Source organism: Phoca vitulina, unplaced genomic scaffold (assembly GCF_004348235.1).
Source record: "Phoca vitulina isolate PV1807 unplaced genomic scaffold, GSC_HSeal_1.0 scaffold6, whole genome shotgun sequence".
Taxonomy (NCBI): domain Eukaryota; kingdom Metazoa; phylum Chordata; class Mammalia; order Carnivora; family Phocidae; genus Phoca; species Phoca vitulina.
In genome coordinates this window covers 55535629-55558523 of record NW_022589709.1, presented here as the reverse complement: position 1 = coordinate 55558523, position 22895 = coordinate 55535629, and the positions used below count along the sequence as shown (strand labels likewise).

Below are 22895 nucleotides of genomic sequence, written 5' to 3'. Positions count from 1 at the left end.
TTTTTTCCTAACACACATCTGGTCTATCGACAAGATCTAGAATCCAACCCTTCTCACTAGCTGCACTGCCATACTATCCTCGACCAAACCACTATCATTCCTCCAAAGTTACTAAAATGTTCAGAGCCCGCGGCCGATTTCAGCAGCCATCACTCAACCCGTTTTCTCATGCAGTCCCAGAAACACGTGGATGGGTTTCCACCTCAGGGCCTTAGCCCTTGTGGTTCCCTTTGCCTCGGGAGGTCTTGCCCTAGGTATAAGTATGGTTAACTCCCTTCCTTATTCCGGTCATGGCTCAACTGTCAGTGAGGACTCCTCGGACTACACTATGTTAAGCTGGGACCATGTTCCCCTTCCATGCTTAATTTTTCTCTTTGCACTATCACCATTTGATACAGTATGCTTTTCTCGATAAATGTATTCATAGTAGAAGAATTCCACGGGGGGGGGGGTGGGGGTGGGCAGGGATTAGTTTTTAATTGCTATTTACTCAGTGCTTAGAACTGTACCAGGCCCAAAGCAGGTGCCCAATAATACTTGTTGCATGAACAGGAGCAGCAGAGCAGTCCCAGAAAACTCTTGCACCGCAAGGTTCTGGCTTAGTTGCCGCTGCTGCAATCAGTCCTTCATGCCAACCTTACAGAAATAATACACAAAATTCAAGCTCCTAAGATCCCAGGTCGACGGCTACCCGGCGGAACAGAGATCACTTTTCCCGCACTTTTCCCGCCTTTTTGTGAATAACGGCTGAAAGCGGGGCAAGAGGCTCCTTCTCGCACCCTCATCAGCTTCTGGGACGCCCGGCCCCCGAGCGCCCTGCTCCAGCGACCGACGCTCGCAGCAAGCGGAACGTTTGTGCGTCGCCGCCGCGCGCAGGGGAAGGACTTCCGCCGAGGCCTCGGAGCAGACTGGACGGAGCTTCCGGGTAGAGCGGCGTCCTACGAGACCGGTGAGTCCGCGGGTAGAGCTCCTCGCTGAGCGAAGGTGGGGACCGACCGTCTGGGGAGCACGGCAGCGAGGAGGGGCCTTCGCGGCGCGACGGGGGGTGGGGGGCGGAGGCTGAAGGGGGCCGACCAGCCTCTTGTGCATTGTGGGTTGAGGGTGGGAGGGAGCGTGTGAAGGGGGAGGAGGGCAACTTCCGTCTCTTAGCTGCATAGAACCATCTAGGGCTGCAGTCCAGGGAATGGCTCTCCTTCCCTAAAGCAGAACGCGAGTTTTGGGAATTGTGGTCTTGGGTTCGAGTTTGATTGCCTCCAGCTGTGTGACTTCGAGAGAGTTACCGGCCTTTTGCGCCTCGAGTTCCCTGTATGAAAACAGGATGGTGATCACCCATGTCTAATAGCGCTTGGCAGGGTAAGGTGTGAATAAAAGCTTCATAAATTGCGATGTTTGGTGCAGATCTCGTTTGTTTGCAGTAGCATTCTGAGCTCGTGTGACAGGAATCACACCAACAGGCTGACGCTAGGCACAGTGGCTTTTCTGGATTTGGAGTCTCAGGAAACGGATCAGCTTTTGGAGATACGGACCTAAGAGGTCACCAACTACATCTTTCTCCAGGATGCGTAACTTCCCTCTGTATTAATAACATGCATTATAAACTTCCAACTGCCCTTGGAACATCTGTAGTTATGGGAGCCTAATACCTCTGTCCTATCCCTGTAATTTCCCATTGCAGTCAGCTCTAATTAGGAAGTCCTTGGATGAAGTGAGCCAGAAGTGTTCCTCTTTGCAGTTTCTGCTCATCAGTTCTCACTGTGTTTCTGAACTTTAAGAAAATTAAAAGTAATAAATTAAGAATAAAATAGCAGTGTAAATATTGATATGATGGATGGCAGTAGTGACTTTGTAAGAATTTAAGTTTAAAAACATCAAGAACACTATGTAAGCTTTGATTTTTGTAATTCACAGTAAATACAGAAACTTTCATGGAGGATCAAAAAGTTCATTTAATCACCATATCCTCTTCCTGCACTCATCATTAAACTTGTATACAAGCACCAGCACAGTGTGTTGAAATAACACAAATGTTAGAATTAAGTCACTTGTCATTACTTCAGGCAATCTACCGAAGTATATACTAAAGTAGATCACCAGATTTCCAGAAACAAATAGATTTCTTCCAATGCCAGGGAATGGTTTGTTAATTCAGTGAGAGATACAGAACTTTAGCAAATAATACCTGATTATAGCAGGTGCCACAGAAAGCAGTGATGCCATGAAAGCAGTCTCCAACTTGTTAGTAGAGTTTCATTCCAAAAGTCCATTTATAAGTCAGTTCTTCAGATTTTAAAATATATTTTTCTATAGAAAACCATGATGTAGGTGGAGGGTAAGGTCTTGCTTATGGTCCTTATTACAGAAATTAATTTTTGCTCCTGTCAGTGATGGGATTTGTTTTGTCCTTAATGTCTTCTTGGCCCTTATGATTCCTTTGATCATATATGGAAGAAGGAAGCTGAAGGAAGTGAGAGCATAGGATGGGGAGGGAGATTCCATTTGGGAGGATGGAAGTGTAGATGTGACTAGAATGTTTATTACTTGGCTCTGGTTAATAGATTTCCCCCACCACCAGTTTTATCCCTGATTATTAAAGAAATACATGTTCATATGAAAAATATGAAAATACAGAAAGTAATAAAACAAAAAACCAGTCACCCTTCATCTAGATGAAACCGTGTTGTATTGAATTACTGAACATTTCCTTTTTCTTTTTTTAATAGTTGAGATCATAATATACATTTATTTTTTTTTATTTATTTTTTATGATTTTTTATTTATTTATTTGAGAGAGAGAATGAGATAGAGAGAGAGAGCATGAGAGGGGGGAGGGTCAGAGGGAGAAGCAGACTCCCCGCCGAGCAGGGAGCCCGATGTGGGACTCGATCCCGGGACTCCAGGATCATGACCTGAGCCGAAGGCAGTCGCCTAACCAACTGAGCCACCCAGGCGCCCGTGATCATAATATACATTTAATATTGTGTCCTTTTTTGAGTTATGAGCTATAAGCATTTATCATTTATGAATAATAATTTTCATTTTAAAACTCATGATTGTGATGGGGCACCTAGCTGGCTCAGTCAGTAGAGCATGTGACTCTTGGTCTCCGGGTTGTGAGTTTGAGCCCCACTTTGAGCATAGAGGTTACTTAAAAAAAAATTTTTTTTTTAAAGATTTTATTTTTATTTATTTGACAGAGAGAGAGATAGCGAGAGCAGGAACACAAGCGGGGGGGTGGGAGAGGGAGAAGCAGGCTTCCCGCGGAGCAGGGAGCCTGATGGGGGGCTCGTTCCCAGGATCCCGGGATCATGACCTGAGCCGAAGGCAGCCGCTTAACGACTGAGCCACCCAGGTGCCCCAGATTTTTTTTTATTATAAGAAAATTCACACACATATAGAAAGGTGGACAGGTAGTACAGTGAATCACCATGATCCATCACCCAGCTGTAATAATAACCATCATTTGTAGCTAATCTTGTTTCATCTGTACCTTTACTCACTTTCCATAGTTCTGTGGTGTTGTCCTATGACTATAATGCATTTTTGTTTTTAAAAATTGTAAAAAGAGGGCGCCTGGGTGGCTCAGTCGTTAAGCGTCTGCCTTTGGCTCAGGTCATGATCCTGGGGTCCTGGGATCGAGTCCCACATCGGGCTCCCTCCTCAGGGGGAGGCCTGCTTCTCCCTCTCCCACTCCTGCTGCTTGTGTTCCTGCTCTTGCTCTGTCTCGGTCAAATAAATAAATAAAATCTTTAAAAAAAAATTGTAAAAAGAGGGGCTCCTAGGTGGCTCAGTCATTAAGCGTCTGCCTTTGGCTCAGGTCATGATCCCAGGGTCCTGGGATCAAGTCCCACTTCGGGCTCCTTGCTCAGTGGGGAGCCTGCCATTCCCCCTGTTTGTGCGCTTGCTCTCTCTCTGACAAATAAATAAAAATCTTTAAAAAAACTTTAAAAAAATTTGTAAAAAGATGCTTATCTCTCTTGGTGCCAAACTTGTGCGTAAACGTTTATATTTTTTCTTATGGACAGGAAAAAGAGTTCCATGAGGATTTTGTGAAGTATTTTCATTCAACAACAATTATTAAATAAATTGCAAAGAATTAGATGACCTTGCATTCTCTGTTTCTTACTTTGTATGTTTGCTTCCCTCTCTTTACTTTTCACATTTAAATGTATGAATTTTGTGCCAGATATTTTTAGAAAATTCACACTCAGTGACTTTTACAGGATACTGAATAATACATTTAAGGAAAAAATGGATGAAGAACCTGAAAGAACTAAGCGATGGGAAGGAGGCTATGAAAGGACATGGTGAGTAGGGCATTATGACTCCTTTCTCATTTACACATTGTTTCTTACTGTTCTTCTACACCTTTATCTCTCTTTTTGTTCAGTGATTGGTTTTTTAAATTTATTAAAGTATATTTAACGCATGTTAAAATTCACCTGTTTCCAACTTATAATTCATTGATTTTTAGAAGATTTACTGAGTTGTGCAGTCATCACCATAAATCAGTTTTAGAAAATTTTCACCACCCCATTAAGATCCTTCATGCCCAGGGACGCCTGGGTGGCTCAGTCCGTCAAGCGTCTGCCTTAGGCTCAGGTCATGATCCCAGCATCCTGGGATCGAGCCCTGCATCGGGCTCTGTGCTCAGCGGGGAGCCTGCTTCTCCCTCTCCCTCTGCCTGCCTGTCTGCCTATTTGTGATCTCTCTTTCTCTCGCTGTCAAATAAATAAAATCTTTAAAAAAAAATTAAAAAAAAAAAGATACTTCATGCCCATTTGCGATTAACTTCATTCCTACCTCCAGCTGTAGGCAACTGCTAATCTACTTTTTGTCTCTATGCATTTGCCTTTTTGGGTATTTCATGTATATGTAATCTTATAATATGTGGTCAGTATTGTCTCGCTTCTTTCATACAACAGTATTTTCAAGGTTCATCCATGTTGTAGCAGGGATCAGTAATTCATTCCTTTTTATTACTGAATAGCATTATGTTGTATACCATGTTTTCATTCATTCATTCATCAATTGATGGACATTTAGATTGATTATACTTTTTGGCTTTTATGAATAATGCAGCTGTGAACATTCATGTGCAGATCTCTGTGTGGACATATGTTTTCATTTCTTTTGGGTTAATAAAATTTTAGCTTTTCAAACAAGTAAATATTGCTTATAGGGAGATTCTTAAAGAAGATGAATCAGGATCACTTAAAGCTACGATAGAAGACATTCTCTTCAAAGCAAAGAGAAAAAGGTATGTAAACTTTTTGTAGGTGTGTTACAAAAGATAAAATAGATTCCTTTAAGCCTTTCTGTCCACCTATACCCACTCCTCAGTACTTCATTTCAGCTGTATTCCAGAAAAACTGACCTTTAAACTCTTGAGTAGGGGGAAGGAACCAGCCACCTAGCACTTCAGAAGGGAAATGGGTCTTCAGGGACTGTCCAAAATGCCTGTAATTATGTGAACCCCATAAGTTAATAATTTACTTCACTAGAAAATGCAGGTTAGTTGAAAAGTTATATTGATTTTTTGGGTAATAGAGGACATTCCATTAAAATGTTTGCATAATTTTAACAGAGTATTTGAGCACCATGGACAAGTTCGACTGGGAATGGTATGTTGACATTTTTTTTCTTTACCAGTACAGAACTAGTTGGGTTAGAGAAGCATTCTGTCTTGACAGAATTAATAATAGTAAGACAACAAATGTTTTAGAAGAATATATTAAAAATATATGTGTATGGGCACCTGGGTGGCTCAGATGGTTAAGCGTCTGCCTTCGGCTCAGGTCATGATCCTGGAGTCCCAGGATAGAGTCCCACATCGGGCTCCCTGCTCAGTGGGGAGTCTGCTTCTCCCTCGCTTTACTCCCCCTGCTTGTGTTCCCTCTCTCGCTGTCTCTCTCTGTCAAATAAATAAATAAAATCTTAAAAAATATATATACATATATATGTGTAGAATATGTAAATAGTAAATGCCATTTTTACTTTTTGGTCAAAAATGTATTTGAAAATTGTTATATTTGTGGTTTATTTTTGGTAGATGCGTCATCTTTATGTGGTAGTAGATGGATCAAGAACAATGGAAGACCAAGATTTAAAGCCAAATAGACTGACTTGTACTTTAAAGGTATAGTAAAATCATTTTAATTTATACTAAACGTGAGAAAGGACACTGAATTCTAAAAAAAAAATTTTTTTTACTATAACATCTTTATTAAGATATAATTCACATACCATAAAATCAACTTACTTAAAATATACTGTTAAAATTTTTTGCCTGTTACAGAGTTGTGCAACATTATTACCACAGTCAGTTTTAGAGCATTTTTATCATTACAAAAAGAAAACCCAGGGATACCTGACTGGCTCAGTCAGAGGAGTGTGCGACTCTTGATCTCAGGGTTGTGATTTCGAGCCCCATGTTGCGTGCAGAGATTACTTAAATAAATAAAACTTTAAAAAAAAAAAAAAAAAGGAAAGGAAAACAGAAGCAAATTTTCTGTAGTTTTGCCAAACAGTATTCCATTGTATACAACTTTGGGTTGTTTCCACTTTTGGGGGCCTTTTATGAATAATGCTGCTGGGAACATCTGTGAACAGGTTTTTGTGTGGAGGATGTTTTCCCTTCTAAAGCTTGATTTTAGCTTGGGTAGTTTATGTTTTATCCACTTTTCTGTGGCCTGAGAATAGCAGCTGGGATGAAACGGTGTGCGCCAAAGGGGTGAAGCTCAGCTTGGGGGGTGTGCGGACTCGGCTGGATTTACAGGCGTTCATTTTATCTTCTGAGATTATATTAACTGTCCTGTATCTTGTTTAACTAACTGGGCAGGGGAGGGAGGATGTAATGCATTTCCATGAGGAGATATTCCCAGCCTTGGAACTCTTTCCCTCAATTAAGTGTGAAGCTTGGATTCTTCTCTTCTGAAAGGAAGGTTAGTTCTTGATTTCTTTCCCTATTCATTCATAACTTCTGGTAGAAGAGGAAAAAGATAACAATACTCTCTCTTCACTTCTTTCCAAAAGCAAGAGTATTAGCGAAATTTCCCAGGACTTTTTTCAGTCATGAATGGGGCTTCAGAGGAGTAGGATGAAGTAGATGCTGAATCATACTGCTGGACTAAATTCTGCTCCAGAATCCTCCGTTCCTTTTCTTGTACATAAGTTTTCTGAATTTACTAGATTAGATTTGTCCTTTATCTTCTCTATTGGTGAATGTGTGTGTATTTATTACAGTACTGATCCACTCTCCACAGTTGAATGTCCACAGCATTCTCTCTTTAACACACTCCAGTTGGAATGGAACCTTCACAACTACATTTTCAAGGTCCACCATAACCTCCAGGATGTGAAACTCAACTCCTTTTTATCTTTAGCAGCAACTGAAATAGTTGACACTTAATCCTTCCTGAAAGGCATTCTTTTTTTGTTCTTTTTGTTTGTTTTTGTTTTTTTGGTTTTTTTTAAAGAATTCTGTACCCCTGATGTGGGGCTCGAACTCACGACCTCATGATCAAGATTCCCACACTCTAAGGACTGAGCTAGCCAGGCACCCCACACATCCTTCTTTTGACTTTCATTACATGTAGTCTTTTTATTTCATCTTAGGCTCCCCTCTCCCACTTTAAAATTCTGGAATGCCCTAGGACTTGGTCATAGTTCTTTTTTTCTGTCTACTCTCTTCCCTTGAGTAAATACTATACATTCCCATGAAGAAATTTTTTTAAAGAATGCATTTTTTTGAGTTTGTAATACAAACTATAGCTAAGTAGAAGTTCAATCACATCATTTAGGAAAATGATACAACAAAATGACTAATATTTATGCTCTTAATTTCTGTCCTCCCACCCCAGTCAGGGTCTTGCTTTGTCAATTAACCCTTTTCATTGTCTTTGGACTTAGATCATTCTGCCCAGTTTATAAACACATTCAGATTATTTGTAATTTATTAAAACCCATCCTCGGTTATGCTCATTCTCTTGTTTCTGGCTTCATAGGATCTTTCCATGTTTAGATTACATCTGTCTCACAATCCAAATGGTTCCATCTTTTATTTATCTTTTTATTTTTTGAAGATTTATTTATTAGAGCACATGCGCCAGGGTGTGGGGGAGGGGCCGACAGAATCTCCAGCAGACTCCCCACTGAGCACCGAACCTGACTTGGGGCTCAATCTCATGACCCTGAGATGACTACCTGAGCCAAAATCAAGAGTCGGACCCTTAACCAACTGAGTCACCCAGCGCCCTGGTTCTATCTGTTAAACCCAGTTCATCACTTACCATTTTAAATTCAGGCTTATTTAATATTGTGATTTTTATTTATTTGAATATTTTAAAATTTATTTTTGTTTATTTAATATTTTTACTAAAATATTTGAAAATATTTTACTAAATATATTTGAAAATCTATGAGCCTAAAAATCTCAAGAGAAGTGACGCTTGATAAATAGGTTTCACAAAACATTTCTTTATGGTTATTATTTTGCCCTTATCTAGTATTTTTGTTTTCTTTAAACAGTTATTGGAATACTTCGTAGAAGAATATTTTGATCAAAATCCTATTAGTCAGGTATGTAGATAAGTGATGGAATTCAGATTTAGATTCCTGGTATTACTGCCAATTCTAATTTATTTTTAAAACGTTGGGCATACATTCTGTGAATTATTAAGTGATCCAGATTGTGTACCAGTTTCTGGTACACTTATCAGTGACAAGCAAGGCAACTCTAAAAGTTAAATAATGTACAGTAAACTCATAGCTAAATTTCTGTCAAAAGCATCATGAGAAAAAGCTTCTCGTATGTTACTTATGTCTTTTGTAATTACTAATTTATTTTCATTATGTACATTCTTATGAAGAAGAAGTAATTTGTTAAGTTAATAATCATTTTTGTTTTTATTTTGAGATTGGAATAATTGTAACAAAGAGTAAAAGAGCTGAAAAACTGACCGAACTCTCAGGTATGCATAAAATTACCTCTATAGGACTCAAGGACTTGGCTCTATTTACTCAACCTTGTAACCCTGTTCATAAGGTTGCCTAATAAGTAAAATGAAGACTTCTTTTATGCTCTCCATGTGAAACACTTAATAACCCCTCGATTAAATCCTCCAGTAAACTCTTGGTATCTAAGACGAACTGTTTTAAATTGAGTTCTGTACGGTAATGAATACTACTGCAATGAATGTAAATGTTTATTTAAGACTTATACATTCTTATCCTGAAAGTATTAAGATAAAATTACTGTAACCATTCCAAAAATCCACTTAATCTTAAAATTAATTTTTTTTTTTAAGATTTTATTTATTTATTTGAGAGAGAGAGAATGAGAGACAGAGAGCATGAGAGGGAGGAGGGTCAGAGGGAGAAGCAGACTCCCTGCCGAGCAGGGAGCCCGATGCGGGACTCGATCCTGGGACTCCAGGATCATGACCCGAGCCGAAGGCAGCCGCCCAACCAACTGAGCCACCCAGGCGCCCTTAAAATTAATTTTTTAAAAGTTAAACCTCTAAAGAGGAAAGGATTTAAAAATTGAATTGCAGTTATTATTAATAATTCAGTTTTTCTGCTTACATGACATGTCTAACTGAATTTTATTCTGTTAAAAGATACTGCAGGTTTTATTTGTTTTGGTGCTGTTTTAACAAATTCACATCACTAATTCTACTTTAATTTCTGTGAAATACACTATCCCTTAAATGTGGTTCTCATCCTTTCATCCTTACCAATACAGATAAATTTGAAATGACATATTTTCATCATTAATAGTTTTTCACTATGGCAGTAAGGAGTGAAATGTATGTTAGCCTGGTGTGATCAAGAAATTCAGTTATGAGTAACCAAAAAAATCTCAAACTAGCTTTAGTATACAAGGGAAATTATTGACTCCCATCTAAAGGAGGGCTGATTTCACACATGGTAGTTTCCAGGGTTCCTGGCTCTGGTTGGCTTCATTCTCTGAAGTGAGGTGAAAAGATGTCTGTTACTAGCCCTGGGTCTCCATGACCCTCATAGTCTGTAGCTTCAGCACAAGTCCCACGGAGGTCTCGGAATGACCCTGCTTCTGATTTGCCCACCCATGAGCAAAGTGGCCAGAGGAATGAAGTATTGTGTTGGTAGGCCTGGATTACATGCCTGCTCCTGGAGCAGGATGGAAGCAGGGTAAGCAGCTGGTTTGTTATACTATGAGGACAGGATGGTTTCTCCCAGGAAAGGACGTAGGACCCTCTTGGCACCCTTCTCACATTCAGAGTAGTTTTCTATGGGTGCCAGAGAAGTCATACGTATAGGGATGAAAAATCCTCTGGATATTTTGATAGGCCTCTTGACGGCACTCCTTGTCTGTCTGATCAGAATCACTGCTGTAAACCACACTGACAGTAATCGAGTTCGCTTTTTTCCTATACTCACAATACAATAGGAGGTGAACGAACTATTTTGTATGGTATGGTAGAAAGAGAAGTGGCTAGAGAGCCAGGAGATGTAGGTTTAAGTGCTGGTCCTGCCACTGGGTAGGTATTTGTCTTTAGGCAAATCTTTTAACTTGTTAGATTCGTTTTTCACTTATGAAATGAGGGATTTGGACTTAGTGATGTACTTTTCATTTCTAAAATCTTAGGATCCCGAGATTAAATAAATACTTGAAATATGTATTAAATAATGGCAAATGCTTAGTATTTTAAAACTTAGATAAATAAGAACACGAAGAAGCTATAAGTAGATGAATGGACAAAGACAACAGATAATTCATACCAGAATAAAAAGAGAAACGAAATAGCTATTAAAAAAGAAATTTTAGCCAAACAAGTGGTACAACAATACCACACAACAACATTTTATTATTTTATATATTTTAAATGAACAAAATGAAGTTTAAAAAGCAGTATATTGCTTGTGGAACCATGGAGAAACTGGTACCTATAGTGCTGATAGACTGATTAATTTATTTAACATTTTTGGGAAAAGATATAAAAATGGTTGTTCCTTGGAATTTATACTTAAGAAGCATTATGAAAGAAGAAAAAGCCTCATTCTACAAATACACTCTTCGTAACAGTAGTGACAAATTGGGAAGACATGTTCAATGGTATGGAGGTAGTTTGATGAATTATGTGATCAAACAATTTAATGATATTTTGATTATCATTAATTAACATGAAGATGGTGTTGAAATAGGAGAAGATGTCAGAAGAATACCGTATGTCATTGAATCTAAGATTGCATCATTTGTAAGATACCTTTGTTTTATCAGCTATCAAGAAGGAAACACCCTAGCAGTTAAAATTTGATACAGTGTCAGATGATATATATAAATTGTTCACACCAAAAAATGTATTGCTTGGTATGAGAAAATAGCAATAGACAATCTTTTCAGATGTAATTTCGGTAACAGAAGATAACACAGCTGTATTTATTTGCGGAAATCTTCCTTTCTTAGGTCTTCTAAATCCCTTTTTAAATTAAAAAAAAATTTTTTTATTTTAAAGATTTTTATTTATTTAACACAGCACAAGTAGGCAGAGCAGCAGGCAGAGGGAAAGGGAGAAGCAGGCTCTCTGCCAAGCAGGGAGCCCGATGTGGGGCTCGATCCCAGGACTCTGGGATCACGACCTGAGCCGGCAGCCGCTTAACCGACTGAGCCACCCAGGCGCCCCTAAAGCTCTTTTTTTAATCCCCTGAAGAAAAATAGGGAATTGCAGTCATTCTTCCATCAATGAATTTTTGCTTCACTGATAATATATACCTCACTGCTCTGTTCCTTGCCTTTCTACATAAAAATAGAACCTTTTGTAGAAACACTTGAAATGGCAGTGAAACTAGCCACGAATAGCACAAACAATGTACAGGTGCAGTTGGAACAGCACCGCGGTAGCCATGCGTAGGCTCACGTGGGAGCAGGCAGTGACGTCACGTGGGAGCAGGCCGTGACGTGTGCCGCACAGGTGCTCCCTGGCTGCCAGTGATGGTGCGACGCGGCGTGACTTAAGAGATGTGACAATGTGAAAATGTGTGAGTCTTAAATGTAAAAAGTTTTGCACTTGAAGTTAGTAATATTTAAAATACGTGCTAATAGGGCACCTGGCAGGCTCAGTCAGTAGTGCATGCAACTCTTGGTCTCGGGGTCATGAGTTCGAGCCCCACGTTAAAAAAAAAAAAATGTGGGGCGCCTGGGTGGCTCAGTCGGTTAAGCGTCGGCCTTCGGCTCAGGTCATGATCCCAGGGTCCTGGGATTGAGCCCCGCGTCGGGCTCCCTGCTCAGTGGGGAGCCTCCTTCTCCCTCTGCCTCTGCCTGCCGCTCTGCCTACTTGTGCTCCCTCTCTATCTCTCTGTCAAATAAATAAATAGAATCTTAAAAAAAGAAAATGTGCTAGTTCGTAGAAACAGATTATTTTTATTCTTTCAGTATGAAGTAAAAGTTGATATAACAACGCCTCTGATAAAAGTGCAACTTGCTAAAAATGTAAATCAAAGAGATTCTATTCTTTAACAACATAGATAAGTAAATATGGGGAGAAACAAATTTCCATAATGTATATATAAAATGTTATTATAAGTAGATTATGCCATTTCTATTTTAGGAAACCCAAGGAAACATGTAACATCTTTGAAGAAAGCTGTAGATATGACCTGTCATGGAGAGCCATCCCTCTATAACTCCTTAAGCATGGCTATGCAAACTCTAAAGTTGGTATTTTACATTTTTTATTTATAATTGGTGTCCATTTTTTTTTGAATGGAGATGAACACGTATCAGTATGTTTCTCCATAAACTGAGCTGCAATGAAACCGTTAAGAGAAATATGTAATGTCGTTTATGATGTTTAGTGTGGTGTTGTTTGTAATTTTTATTTTACGTTTGAGTTGGTAAGATAGATTCTTAGAGGTTTTAGAAAAATATAATTAAAACTGTAGCAATATTAGTACAAAATAAAATGTTGATGAAAAAGTATTTTGTTAAAAATTAGATTGTATATGAAATTGAATGTGCGTAATAACTGTGAGTTTTTTGCACATTTATTGACTTCTCTTAACTTACTTTGTAGCACATCTGCAAATTAATAGCGTACTCTTCCAGCGAGTTCAAATATGTGGAAGGTAGCTGAGACCCTAATGGAAATATTCCATTAGTGCTAGCGCATATATTTTGTCCCTGGATAGTCTGTCCTGACTTTTATAGCTTTATATAATAGATATTTTTCTAGTTTTGAAGTAGGTGAGAAGAAGCTAACACCCACATTAGAGGTAGGCACAAGAGCAGCATCCACAAATGAAACCTGAAGGCCCAGCAATGCAGATAGAAGCAGGAAAGCTATAAATAGCTGATAAAATTGCATAGATTAAGATTGCATAGAAATCTATTTACGTAGATTTAGATAGGGGAAAATAGTTCATCATGTCCTAAAGTCCTATAAATTATCATATAATTAAATGATACACAAAAATTAATGTTTATGAATATTATCACTCTGAATCACCATGAGGTTAAATTATAGCCTTTAAAAAAGAAGCATGTTACTATTGTCAAGACACACCTTAAAGTTGATCCACATGGTATTGTCATACTTTCCAGTGTACACGTTAGACTTTGTACAAAACGAATCTACTAGGTTGTAAGCTTCATGATGTCAGGAACCTCATTCATTCTTGCTTATTACTCTGTTCCTAGAACCTAAAAGAGTATTCAGTAAATATTTATGGAAACAATAAATGAATCAGTTTTTTGTGTAGCTAATTTTAGAAAAATTTAACATGTTTAGAGTATACTCAATTCATTCCTTTGCAATGTTAAAACAAATGAGATATTCTGTAGTCTAAATATATAAACCACATGTACTATTTTGTCTGGGTAAATTTTTTATTAATTTGTTATACCTAATGGGAATATATTTTATCTTTCTGTAGACACATGCCTGGACATACAAGTAGAGAAGTCCTAATCATCTTTAGCAGCCTCACAACTTGTGATCCGTCTAATATCTATGATCTAATCAAGGTAGAACCACTACCTTTCCTTATAATCAAAACCAGAGTTATAACTCTAAAGAGAATTCTATAGTGAATTTATTACTAGTTTTCAGAAAATTCTGTTTTTCAAACATACTAATTTTTGCATGTTTTTTTCCTTCCCCTGAAACCCTTTATTTACATGGATTTTATGAAGACCCTAAAGGCAGCTAAAATTAGAGTGTCTGTTATCGGATTATCTGCAGAGGTTCGGGTTTGCACTGTACTTGCTCGTGAAACTGGTGGTATATATCTAGATTCTTCAGTATTTATTCATAATTACTCTGTAAGAAGTAACAATTTATTAATTAGTATGTTTTCATCTGTTTTCACGGTACTAAATTTAAATCACTTCATGTCCTGAAATCCATAATACGGATAGTCATCTTAAATGTATCATTGATTCTATAAGATATCTCAAAATGCAGGGACTTTTCAGTAGTTATGTCAGTGTTTAGAGGAAGTGTTAATAACTCTTGAAATGCTAGAAATTTCACTAATATGTGATACTTTGTAAAGATCTTACAACTTGGCTTTAATTAAATTGTAATTATAGTTATTCCCAGAGAAGTCAATTTAGAGATGTCATTTAAATGAGGTTTTTGAAAAATGATAATTTAACTTAAATACTTATTTTGAAAATGTACATTTTCAGATGGCAAAACTTTTACAGAATTACATAGGAATTACAATTGAGGGGCTCCTGACTAACTCAGTTGATAGAATGTGCGACTCTTGATCTTGGGGTTGTGAGTTTGAGCCTGGGTGTAGAGATGACTTAGAATAAAATTTAAAAAAAAAAGAAAAAATTACAATTGATACTTATATCTGGAAAGCTGATTTTTCTTTTACTTTTTGTCTAATTAGGCACATACCATGTTATTTTAGATGAAAGCCATTATAAAGAATTGCTGACACATCATGTTAGTCCTCCGCCTGCTAGCTCAAGTTCTGAATGTTCACTTATTCGCATGGGTAAGTGTTTATTTTGTGTTATTTTAAAGTGGATATTTAGGAGCACGTGGGTGACTCAGTCGGTTAAGCGTATGCCTTCGGCTCATGTCATGATCTTGGGGTCTTGGGATCCAGCCCCGCATGGGGCTTCCCTGCTCGGTGGGGAGTCTGCTTCTCCCTCTCCCTCTCCCTCTGCCCTTCCTGCTGTTGCTCTTTCTGTCTCTCTCTCAAATAAGTAAAACCTTTAAAAAATAATAAAAATAAAATAGATATTTATTTATTTTTAAAGATTTATTTGAGGGGTGCCTGGGTGGCTCAGTCGTTAAGCGTCTGCCTTCGGCTCAGGTCATGATCTCAGGGTCCTGGGATCGAGCCCCGCATCGGGCTCCCTGCTCAGCGGGAAGCCTGCTTCTCCCTCTCCCATTCCCCCTGCTTGTGTTCCCTCTCTCGCTGTGTCTCTCTCTATCAAATAAATAAATAAAATCTTAAAAAAAAAAAAAAAAAGATTTATTTGAGAGAGGGAGTGTGCGCACCAAGCTTAGGGAGGGACAGAGAGAGACGGAGAGAGAATCTCAAGCAGACTCCATGCTGAGCATGGAGCCCTGTGTGGGGCTCGATCTCATGACCCTGAGATCATGACCTGAGCCGAAATCAAGAGTTGCATGCTTAACCAACTGAGCCATCCACGCACCCCTACTTATTTGTTTTGCTATATAGATAGACTTAAAATTTTTATGTAGTGAAATCTTTTTTTTTTTTTTTTATTGTTTTTGCTTTTCTTGGACGTGTTGTCAGAATTTGAAAAATATGTATGGAAAACAAACTACATGGGTTTAGGCATTCCAAAATTTTAAGCATAGAAGTATATTCTTATATAAAATGAAAGTGGACAACTATGTAATAGATTACTCCAATGTATCAGAAGTATTTAAAAATTACAAACATTTTATTTTTAAAAAGCAGTGTGTGTTGTATTAAATTAGATAGTTATAAACTTAAGAATCTGCAACCATATGTATGGACAGATCTTTCCCCCACATTCTCCACTTTTAATTTTTCTCATAACCTGGAATTACAGTCAGCCTGACCATACTGTAGTAAACAAATCTGAAAGGCAGGAGAGAGAACTTTTGTACAACTTTGTGGGCTTTCTGGTAGGAACATTTTTAGGTTCCTAATCCAACAATTTTGCTATTTGCTTGAAAAAAGAAAGTAACACATTTTTTTCTATGAAGGATTTCCCCAGCATACCATTGCTTCTCTGTCTGATCAAGATGCAAAACCCTCTTTCAGCATGGCGTAAGTAAAAACCTTGAAACTCTCAGTGATTATGTTTGACATTTTTAATTCTTTCCTATAAGTTATAAATTAAAAAATATAAACTGAGTTATATGGGCTTGGGGTGTAATGGCTTTTGTAAAAAGGTTACCTTCTATATAGCTGTAACAAGGAGTGAGGACTATCTCCGTTTACTCCTGTGTAGTAATCCTCAGGATCTGTTACTAAGTAAAATAGCAAAGTAGAGAAAAGTGTATTGTATGCTGCCACTCATCTAAGAAGAGGGTGGAGATTTGACTGGATATACATACTTGTTTATATTAATGATAAAAATAGTAATGGAAATAAAAAGTAAAAACTGAAAAAATATTTACTTGGGCAGTACGTGGAGAAAGGCAAAGGGATGGCTCCTAGACCTTTCTGAACATACCTTGCTTTAACTTTAGAGCTTTATAGTTTACATAATTATAAAACAAAATTAAAGAAAGTAATTCTTAAAAATCACAAATAAGAGTTGTGTCTCCAGCTATAAAGGTACCATAGGGACTGAATGTACTGTCCTCCCTCTTACCAGAAAACCAGACAAAATATATGAAACAATGATTTTCAGATGTGGACAACAGGCAGTGCAGGTAATGATCCCTGAAGGCAGGGAAACACATGAGGTGGGCCCTGTGAGTGCAGCTTACTGCCTCGAGAGAATTTCCAGGCTGCAGTGCAGGGAGGGAAAACCCAACCAGAGCCTGGAGGTCGTGGTCAGGTGAGGAAACCAAGTTCAGAGTTTGGGGAGGCTGAAATGGCTGTAGTTTTCCAGGCACAGTGCTAGAAAGTAAAGAGCTGTACAGAAAGCTCTCGAGATTGCAGAGACTTCCCCATGAGTCATCAGCTGAGTTATGATCATCACATTTGTGTGGGAGCTACTAGAGACCAAGGAAAGAACCCCTGAATAGGAGCAGGCAGCATATCCCTGGAGCTCACATGGGGCAGGGAACAGTTCATGGTCCTACCAGTCAGTGTGGAGGGATATCTTAACAGTGGGCATTGAACAGAGTCCACAGTAATGGAACCAAATTAACCCTAGACTAACAGCTGTTCTGGATAGCCTAATGAACTCTAAAGCAAGTTTTGAACAGATCAAACTATTTCCAAGTTACTTAACTATATTCTAGAAGAAGCCCCAACATATTTAAGGGAATACCAAAAAATCCAGCACCTAAAACAAAGAAAAATCATAATGTCTGGCAGCAAATCAAAAATGACCAGGCATGCAACGAAGTAGGAAAATATGACCCATAATAAGGAGAGAATCATAGAACAGAAACATACTCAGAAACAACACAGTTGATGGAATTAGGCAAAGTATTAAAACAGCTATTACAAAAAAGACCCAAATCAAGGTTCTAGAGACAAATACAGTGTCTGAAATGAAAAATATACTGGATGGGACTAACAGCAGATGAGTCCCTGAAGAAAAGATGAGTGAATTTAAGGACATTAGTGCAATTTGGGCCCCTGGCTCGCTCAGTAGGAAGAGCATGCAACTCTTGATCTCGGGGTTGTGAGTTCGGGCCCCACATTGGGTGTGAGATTACTTAAAAAAAAAAAAAAAAAAGCATTAATACACACTATTCAAAACAGAAATGCAGAGAGAAAAGAAGAATGAACCTCGCTTAAATGAACTATGAAACAACTTCAAGATTTTAAAATCAAGGTAGCATACTTTGTTTTGCTATAACCATTCCCATCTTTATATATCACTTTAAAAGTACTGTTTCCTCCCACAGGCACTTGGATAGCAACACTGAGCCAGGACTTACATTAGGAGGGTATTTCTGCCCACAGTGTCGGGCAAAGTACTGTGAGCTTCCAGTTGAATGTAAAATCTGTGGTGAGAAACCAACTGTTCTTTATCTAGTAAATTAATCTTGAATAACTTCTTACCTATATTGCTAATAAAGTAAATATAAATGTTAAGCTCTGCCTATATTTATGAATTTAATCTGTGAGAATCAGAAAAGGATTATTTTTTTTATTGAGTACCCAGTACTCCATTTCTAAGAATAAACGTGGCATTCTAGAACAGTTTTCTGATTCTCCCTCTGAAATGAGTATGTTCTTTAAAGGCTTTGCTGTAGATCTAGTAGACATTTTTGTAGCTCTTAACGTTCATAAAATATATATAAGGACAATGAGGAATTAAAGTGATAGAATTGTAGAATTTTGTTTCATTTTTAAGTAAGCAAACGGCCAAGAGAGGTCACACAATTAGTGACAGAAGTAAGACTCCATCCTGGAATCTCCTTTTTAAGGTGATATGTAAATGAAGAAATCAATACCAGCAGTCCTAAAAAAACCTTGAAAATATTTAGCCTATTATTTGACATGTCAGCCATTGTCTTACTGAGGTTTGGGCTATTAAACATGATTCTCTGCTTTATTTGTTAGGTCTTACTTTGGTGTCTGCTCCGCATTTGGCACGGTCTTACCATCATTTATTTCCTTTGGATGCTTTTCGAGAACTTCCTCTAGAAGAACATAATGGAGAAAAGTATATGAGTTTTGATTAATTTATATCTGTTATATGTGGTAGAATAATGTTTGAATGTGTTGTTACTACATTAAAAAAGATAGTCATATTAACTTGGGCAAGATTACTTGTAATTTGGAAAATGAGATGGTAGAATGCCTTGGTTGTGACTGAAGTGACTCATTATTAAACAGATCTGGATCTCCAGAAATCTATTAATTTCCCTAAGCCCATCTCTGTATAGTAAGTGTAGTCAAATACTGATAAATCAGCTCTCTAAAACAACAAAACAGTCCTGGTTTGCAACCTTACCTGATTTCTGTGGTGTAAGACCAGAGCATTTATCCAGAAGGTCTAGTATTAGAATAGTTAGAGAAACAGAGAAAAGATCAAATAAAGAGTAGGTAAGAAATAGTTAAGGATATTGTCTACTGTTGAAGGACAGAACTTTATAGATTGAAAGGAACTGTCAGGTGCCTAACATAGGGAAAATAGACCCACACTAAAGTGTATCATTGTGAAATTTTAGAATAGGCAGCAAAAAACTAAACATTTCTGGAGGGGGAAAATTAGGTCACATAATCTGGAATTAAAATTGTTTTGTGTCTCAGCAATACTGGCTATTGCCAGGAAGTGATTTCCTTCAGTTGTTACCAACTTAAATTACATACCTAGCAAACCTATCAGTTAGGTCAATGAAGACATTTTCAGACTTACAAGGCCTCAAAAAGAGACTCTGGGGAAGCTGTGGAAGAGATGATTCAAAGGACCTGAGAAAGAGAATGACTGGAAGAGAATAGGAATATTGATCTGGTTCAAACGTGGCTTAAGAAAGCCCTAGGATGATGATAAGGGGAGATTCCAGAATAACACTTTTGTGTCAGATGTGGAGAATAGTCCAGTTTGGAGAAGGTCAGAATGCTGCAGGAGAGATGTCACCAAGAGGGCGAAAACTAGAATTCTTGATGTGGGTGACCATAGGGACGACATTGAGATTTCTCAGGGAAAGGTTGAGGCTGAGTTGGGGTAATTATATAGAAAACTAAGCTTGTGGACAACAGTATAGTTATTAACTCCAGGAAAAAAATATTTTGAAGAGAAGAAGAATTGTATTACTTGGCTCAGCTGAATATGTTTTTATAGTCATAATAAACTAAACATTTAATATTTTTCTATTCAAAATGATTTTAGTACACAAAGAATTGAGAATGGTGTTAGTTATGTGTGTGTACATGCTGTTGGATCAAGAGGTTTGAAAGAGAATTAAATTCTGATCTTCCTTAGTTGGAGGTTTATAGCCAATGCCAGAAAAACACAAGAAATAGCACTGTAACAGTTAGAAGTTTTGAAACTGTTCGGGGAGCTGGAAATGAAGTGGGGTTGGTAAGGAGAGGGCTGCTATTTTTGGTAGTAAGTCTTGAGAACTTTTAACTCTTTAAACCATTCCTTGAAAATTAAGCCCTCAGGTATCCACACATAAATTAACTTCTCTTCTGTCCATCTAGAATTATACCAGCTACCTGCTATTCTCAGGAGAGTTGAAGAATAGTCACTCAGATTATTTTCTGTAGGGCTTAATTCCCTCACAGAATCCCAGTAGGGAAATCATGCTCCTATTTAACCTTGATGAAAATAAAATTTAAAAAAAATTTTAAAGTAGGATTTTGCTTTGTGAGATGATCTTGGGATATACTGTAGAATTTTCTTAAGTTATTGGTATTCTTAATTCTGTTTTTCTCATAAAAGTCGTGTGTGAAGATAAGTACTTATTAATTACAGGATTCTTGTTATTGAGATTTTGCCGAGCTATTTTAAGGAGTGAATTCCTAACAAAATGATTCTTAAACTTTCTTTTTCAGATTTTGTTATGGATGTCAGGGGGAATTGAAAGACCAACATGTAAGTTCATGTGCTTTCTAAATATTAAGTATTGGGACACCTGGGTGGCTTTGGTTAAGCTTTGGTTAAGCATCTGCCTTCAGCTCAGGTCATGATCCTGGGGTCCTGGGATCGAGTCCCATGTCGCGCTCCCTGCTCAGCGGGGAGCCTGCTTCTCCCTCTCCCTCTGCCTCTCCCAGTGCTTGTGCGCTCTCTCCTGACAAATAAGTAAAATATTTTACAAAAAAAGATAAATAAATATTAAGTATTATACAAGAAATATTGAGGAAATAGCTAGCGTTAGAAGTTTTCAGTACATTACTGAAAACCAGGCTCATATCAGGTTATTCCTCAGAAGTATAACAGTAGGTGGAGATAAAATGGATTTTTTCTTTTTGTCTTAAATGTGTCTTTTTCCATATTCTTTAATAGTTAAATAAAAGGGGAATATAACTTGTGCAGCTGTGAGGTCATTCCCTAGCAATAACTAAATCTATGTTAAAGATTTATGTTTTTCTTTTTAATCAAATCAGAGGAACGAGTAAGCATTTGAAACTAGTACTAATTTCAAGCTTATGTGTCTTCCCCGGATAATTACTTAAAACAAAGTAATTAAGGATGTTTTACAATACAAGAGACGTTAAGGTGTCAAAACAAAGTAATTTTCTCATTTGTAAGGGATAGTTTTTTTGGTAAAATAGTCACCTTAGATTTGAGAATAAATAGTACATTGGAAGTAATAAAGTAGGTAAATGGGTGGGGAAAATTGATCGATAAAAGAGCAGAGCAATTTGAATGTCTTCTAGCTGTGCTGTACTTCTGGAAACTACTTTCTAAATTTTCTTTTCTTCTTTTCACTGCAGGTCTATGTTTGTGCTGTGTGCCAAAATGTTTTCTGTGTGGACTGTGATGTTTTTGTTCACGACTCTCTTCACTGTTGTCCTGGCTGTATTCATAAGATTCCAACTTCTTCAAGTATTTGATTCCAACATACAGTACACGTTGTATGTGTTAAAAGGACATTTGCAACTGTTAATAAAGTGATTCTTCAGAAGCTCCAATTAAGATATGAAGACCAGTTTGAAAGGAAAATCTGATTTAAGAAACTTTTTGCTAAGAAAATGTAGGATTGGGGCACCTGGCTCAGTCATTCGGAAGAGCATGAGATTCTTGATCTCAGGGTTATGAGTTCGAGCCCTACGATGGATTGCTACAAGGTAAAATAAACTTAAAAAAAAGGGAGAGGCGAGGGGAAAAAAAGAAAATGTAGGATTTTATTAAATTTTAAAATTTGTGTCCTGTCACAGAAATGCCCAGAATTTATGCTAGTTCACTCGGTTAATTTTGTTTTCTATTATTTTGTTATAATGTTTTCAAAGTAATCACACATTATTGTATTTAAGTTACTTATGATTAAATTGATGTGGTAATTTCATTGCTTTATAATTAAAGTAAATACAGAATCTCTAATTTACTTTTATTCAATTTTAGTGTGAACAGAAAATTAAGTATAAATGTGAATTCAGAGGCACCTGGGTGGCACAGCTGGTTAAGCATCTGCCTTCGATTCAGGTCTTGATCCCAGGGTCCTGGGATCGAGTCCCACATCGGGCTCCCTGCTCAGTGGGGAGTCTGCTTCTCCCTGTGCCTCTCTCCCCCACAAGCACACTGCTTGTGCTCTCTGCTCTGTCTTGTGCTCTCTCTCAAATAAATATTAAAAAAAAAAGCCTAAGTAGATTTTATTGTAATGTTTAAGAAAGTACCATGTACTGAGTGCCTCCTAAGTCCATACCAAGCATGCGGATCGGGTACCACCTCATCTGTCATGTGCCAGGCAGGTTATGCATAGACAGGGGAAATCCCAGGAGAGATTTGGACACCTTAAAACTGAGGACTCTGGCGGTCCACAGGATGGTGACCCTGAAGAAATAAATGAGTCACCTGATAGTTAATTTGCTCATGTGAGGAGAGAACAGTGGCTAGAATGGTCACCTTCCTGTTAGTATTGGAACTGGGACTAACCTAGCCTCTTGACTCCCAGACCACTTGTTACTATAATACTAGAAAGGACGCTTATATTTGAAATAGAGAAATTTTTTTTTAAAAGTTAATTTAAAAATTGCTTCACTTTCGTGGTTAGGAATATGTTTTGTAAATGGTGTTCAATATACTCTTTTTAAAATTTCAAAATTAATTTCCATTTTTTTAAAGTTTATTTATGTAAGTAATCTCTACACTCAATGTG

General features: G+C 37.7%; 1 protein-coding gene across 2 annotated transcripts; it reads left to right on the top strand.

The window, feature by feature from the left end:
• The first annotated feature begins 886 nt into the window (after nt 1-886).
• Nucleotides 887-22242, top strand: GTF2H2C (GTF2H2 family member C). Of its 2 annotated transcripts, none has more exons than XM_032404257.1 (16): nt 887-949; nt 4221-4304; nt 5180-5257; nt 5585-5621; nt 6050-6136; nt 8527-8577; nt 8915-8969; nt 12588-12693; nt 13912-14002; nt 14171-14258; nt 14881-14988; nt 16203-16266; nt 18030-18133; nt 18691-18793; nt 20632-20671; nt 21514-22242. In XM_032404257.1, exons 2-16 carry the CDS (start codon nt 4249-4251, stop codon nt 21631-21633), a joined length of 1188 nt encoding a protein of 395 aa, XP_032260148.1. In that variant the 5' UTR covers nt 887-949; nt 4221-4248; the 3' UTR covers nt 21634-22242. The 2 variants fall into 2 exon arrangements, with proteins under 2 accessions (XP_032260148.1, XP_032260149.1); XM_032404258.1 differs by having other exon boundaries at nt 948-984.
• The last annotated feature ends 653 nt before the right edge of the window (nt 22243-22895 follow it).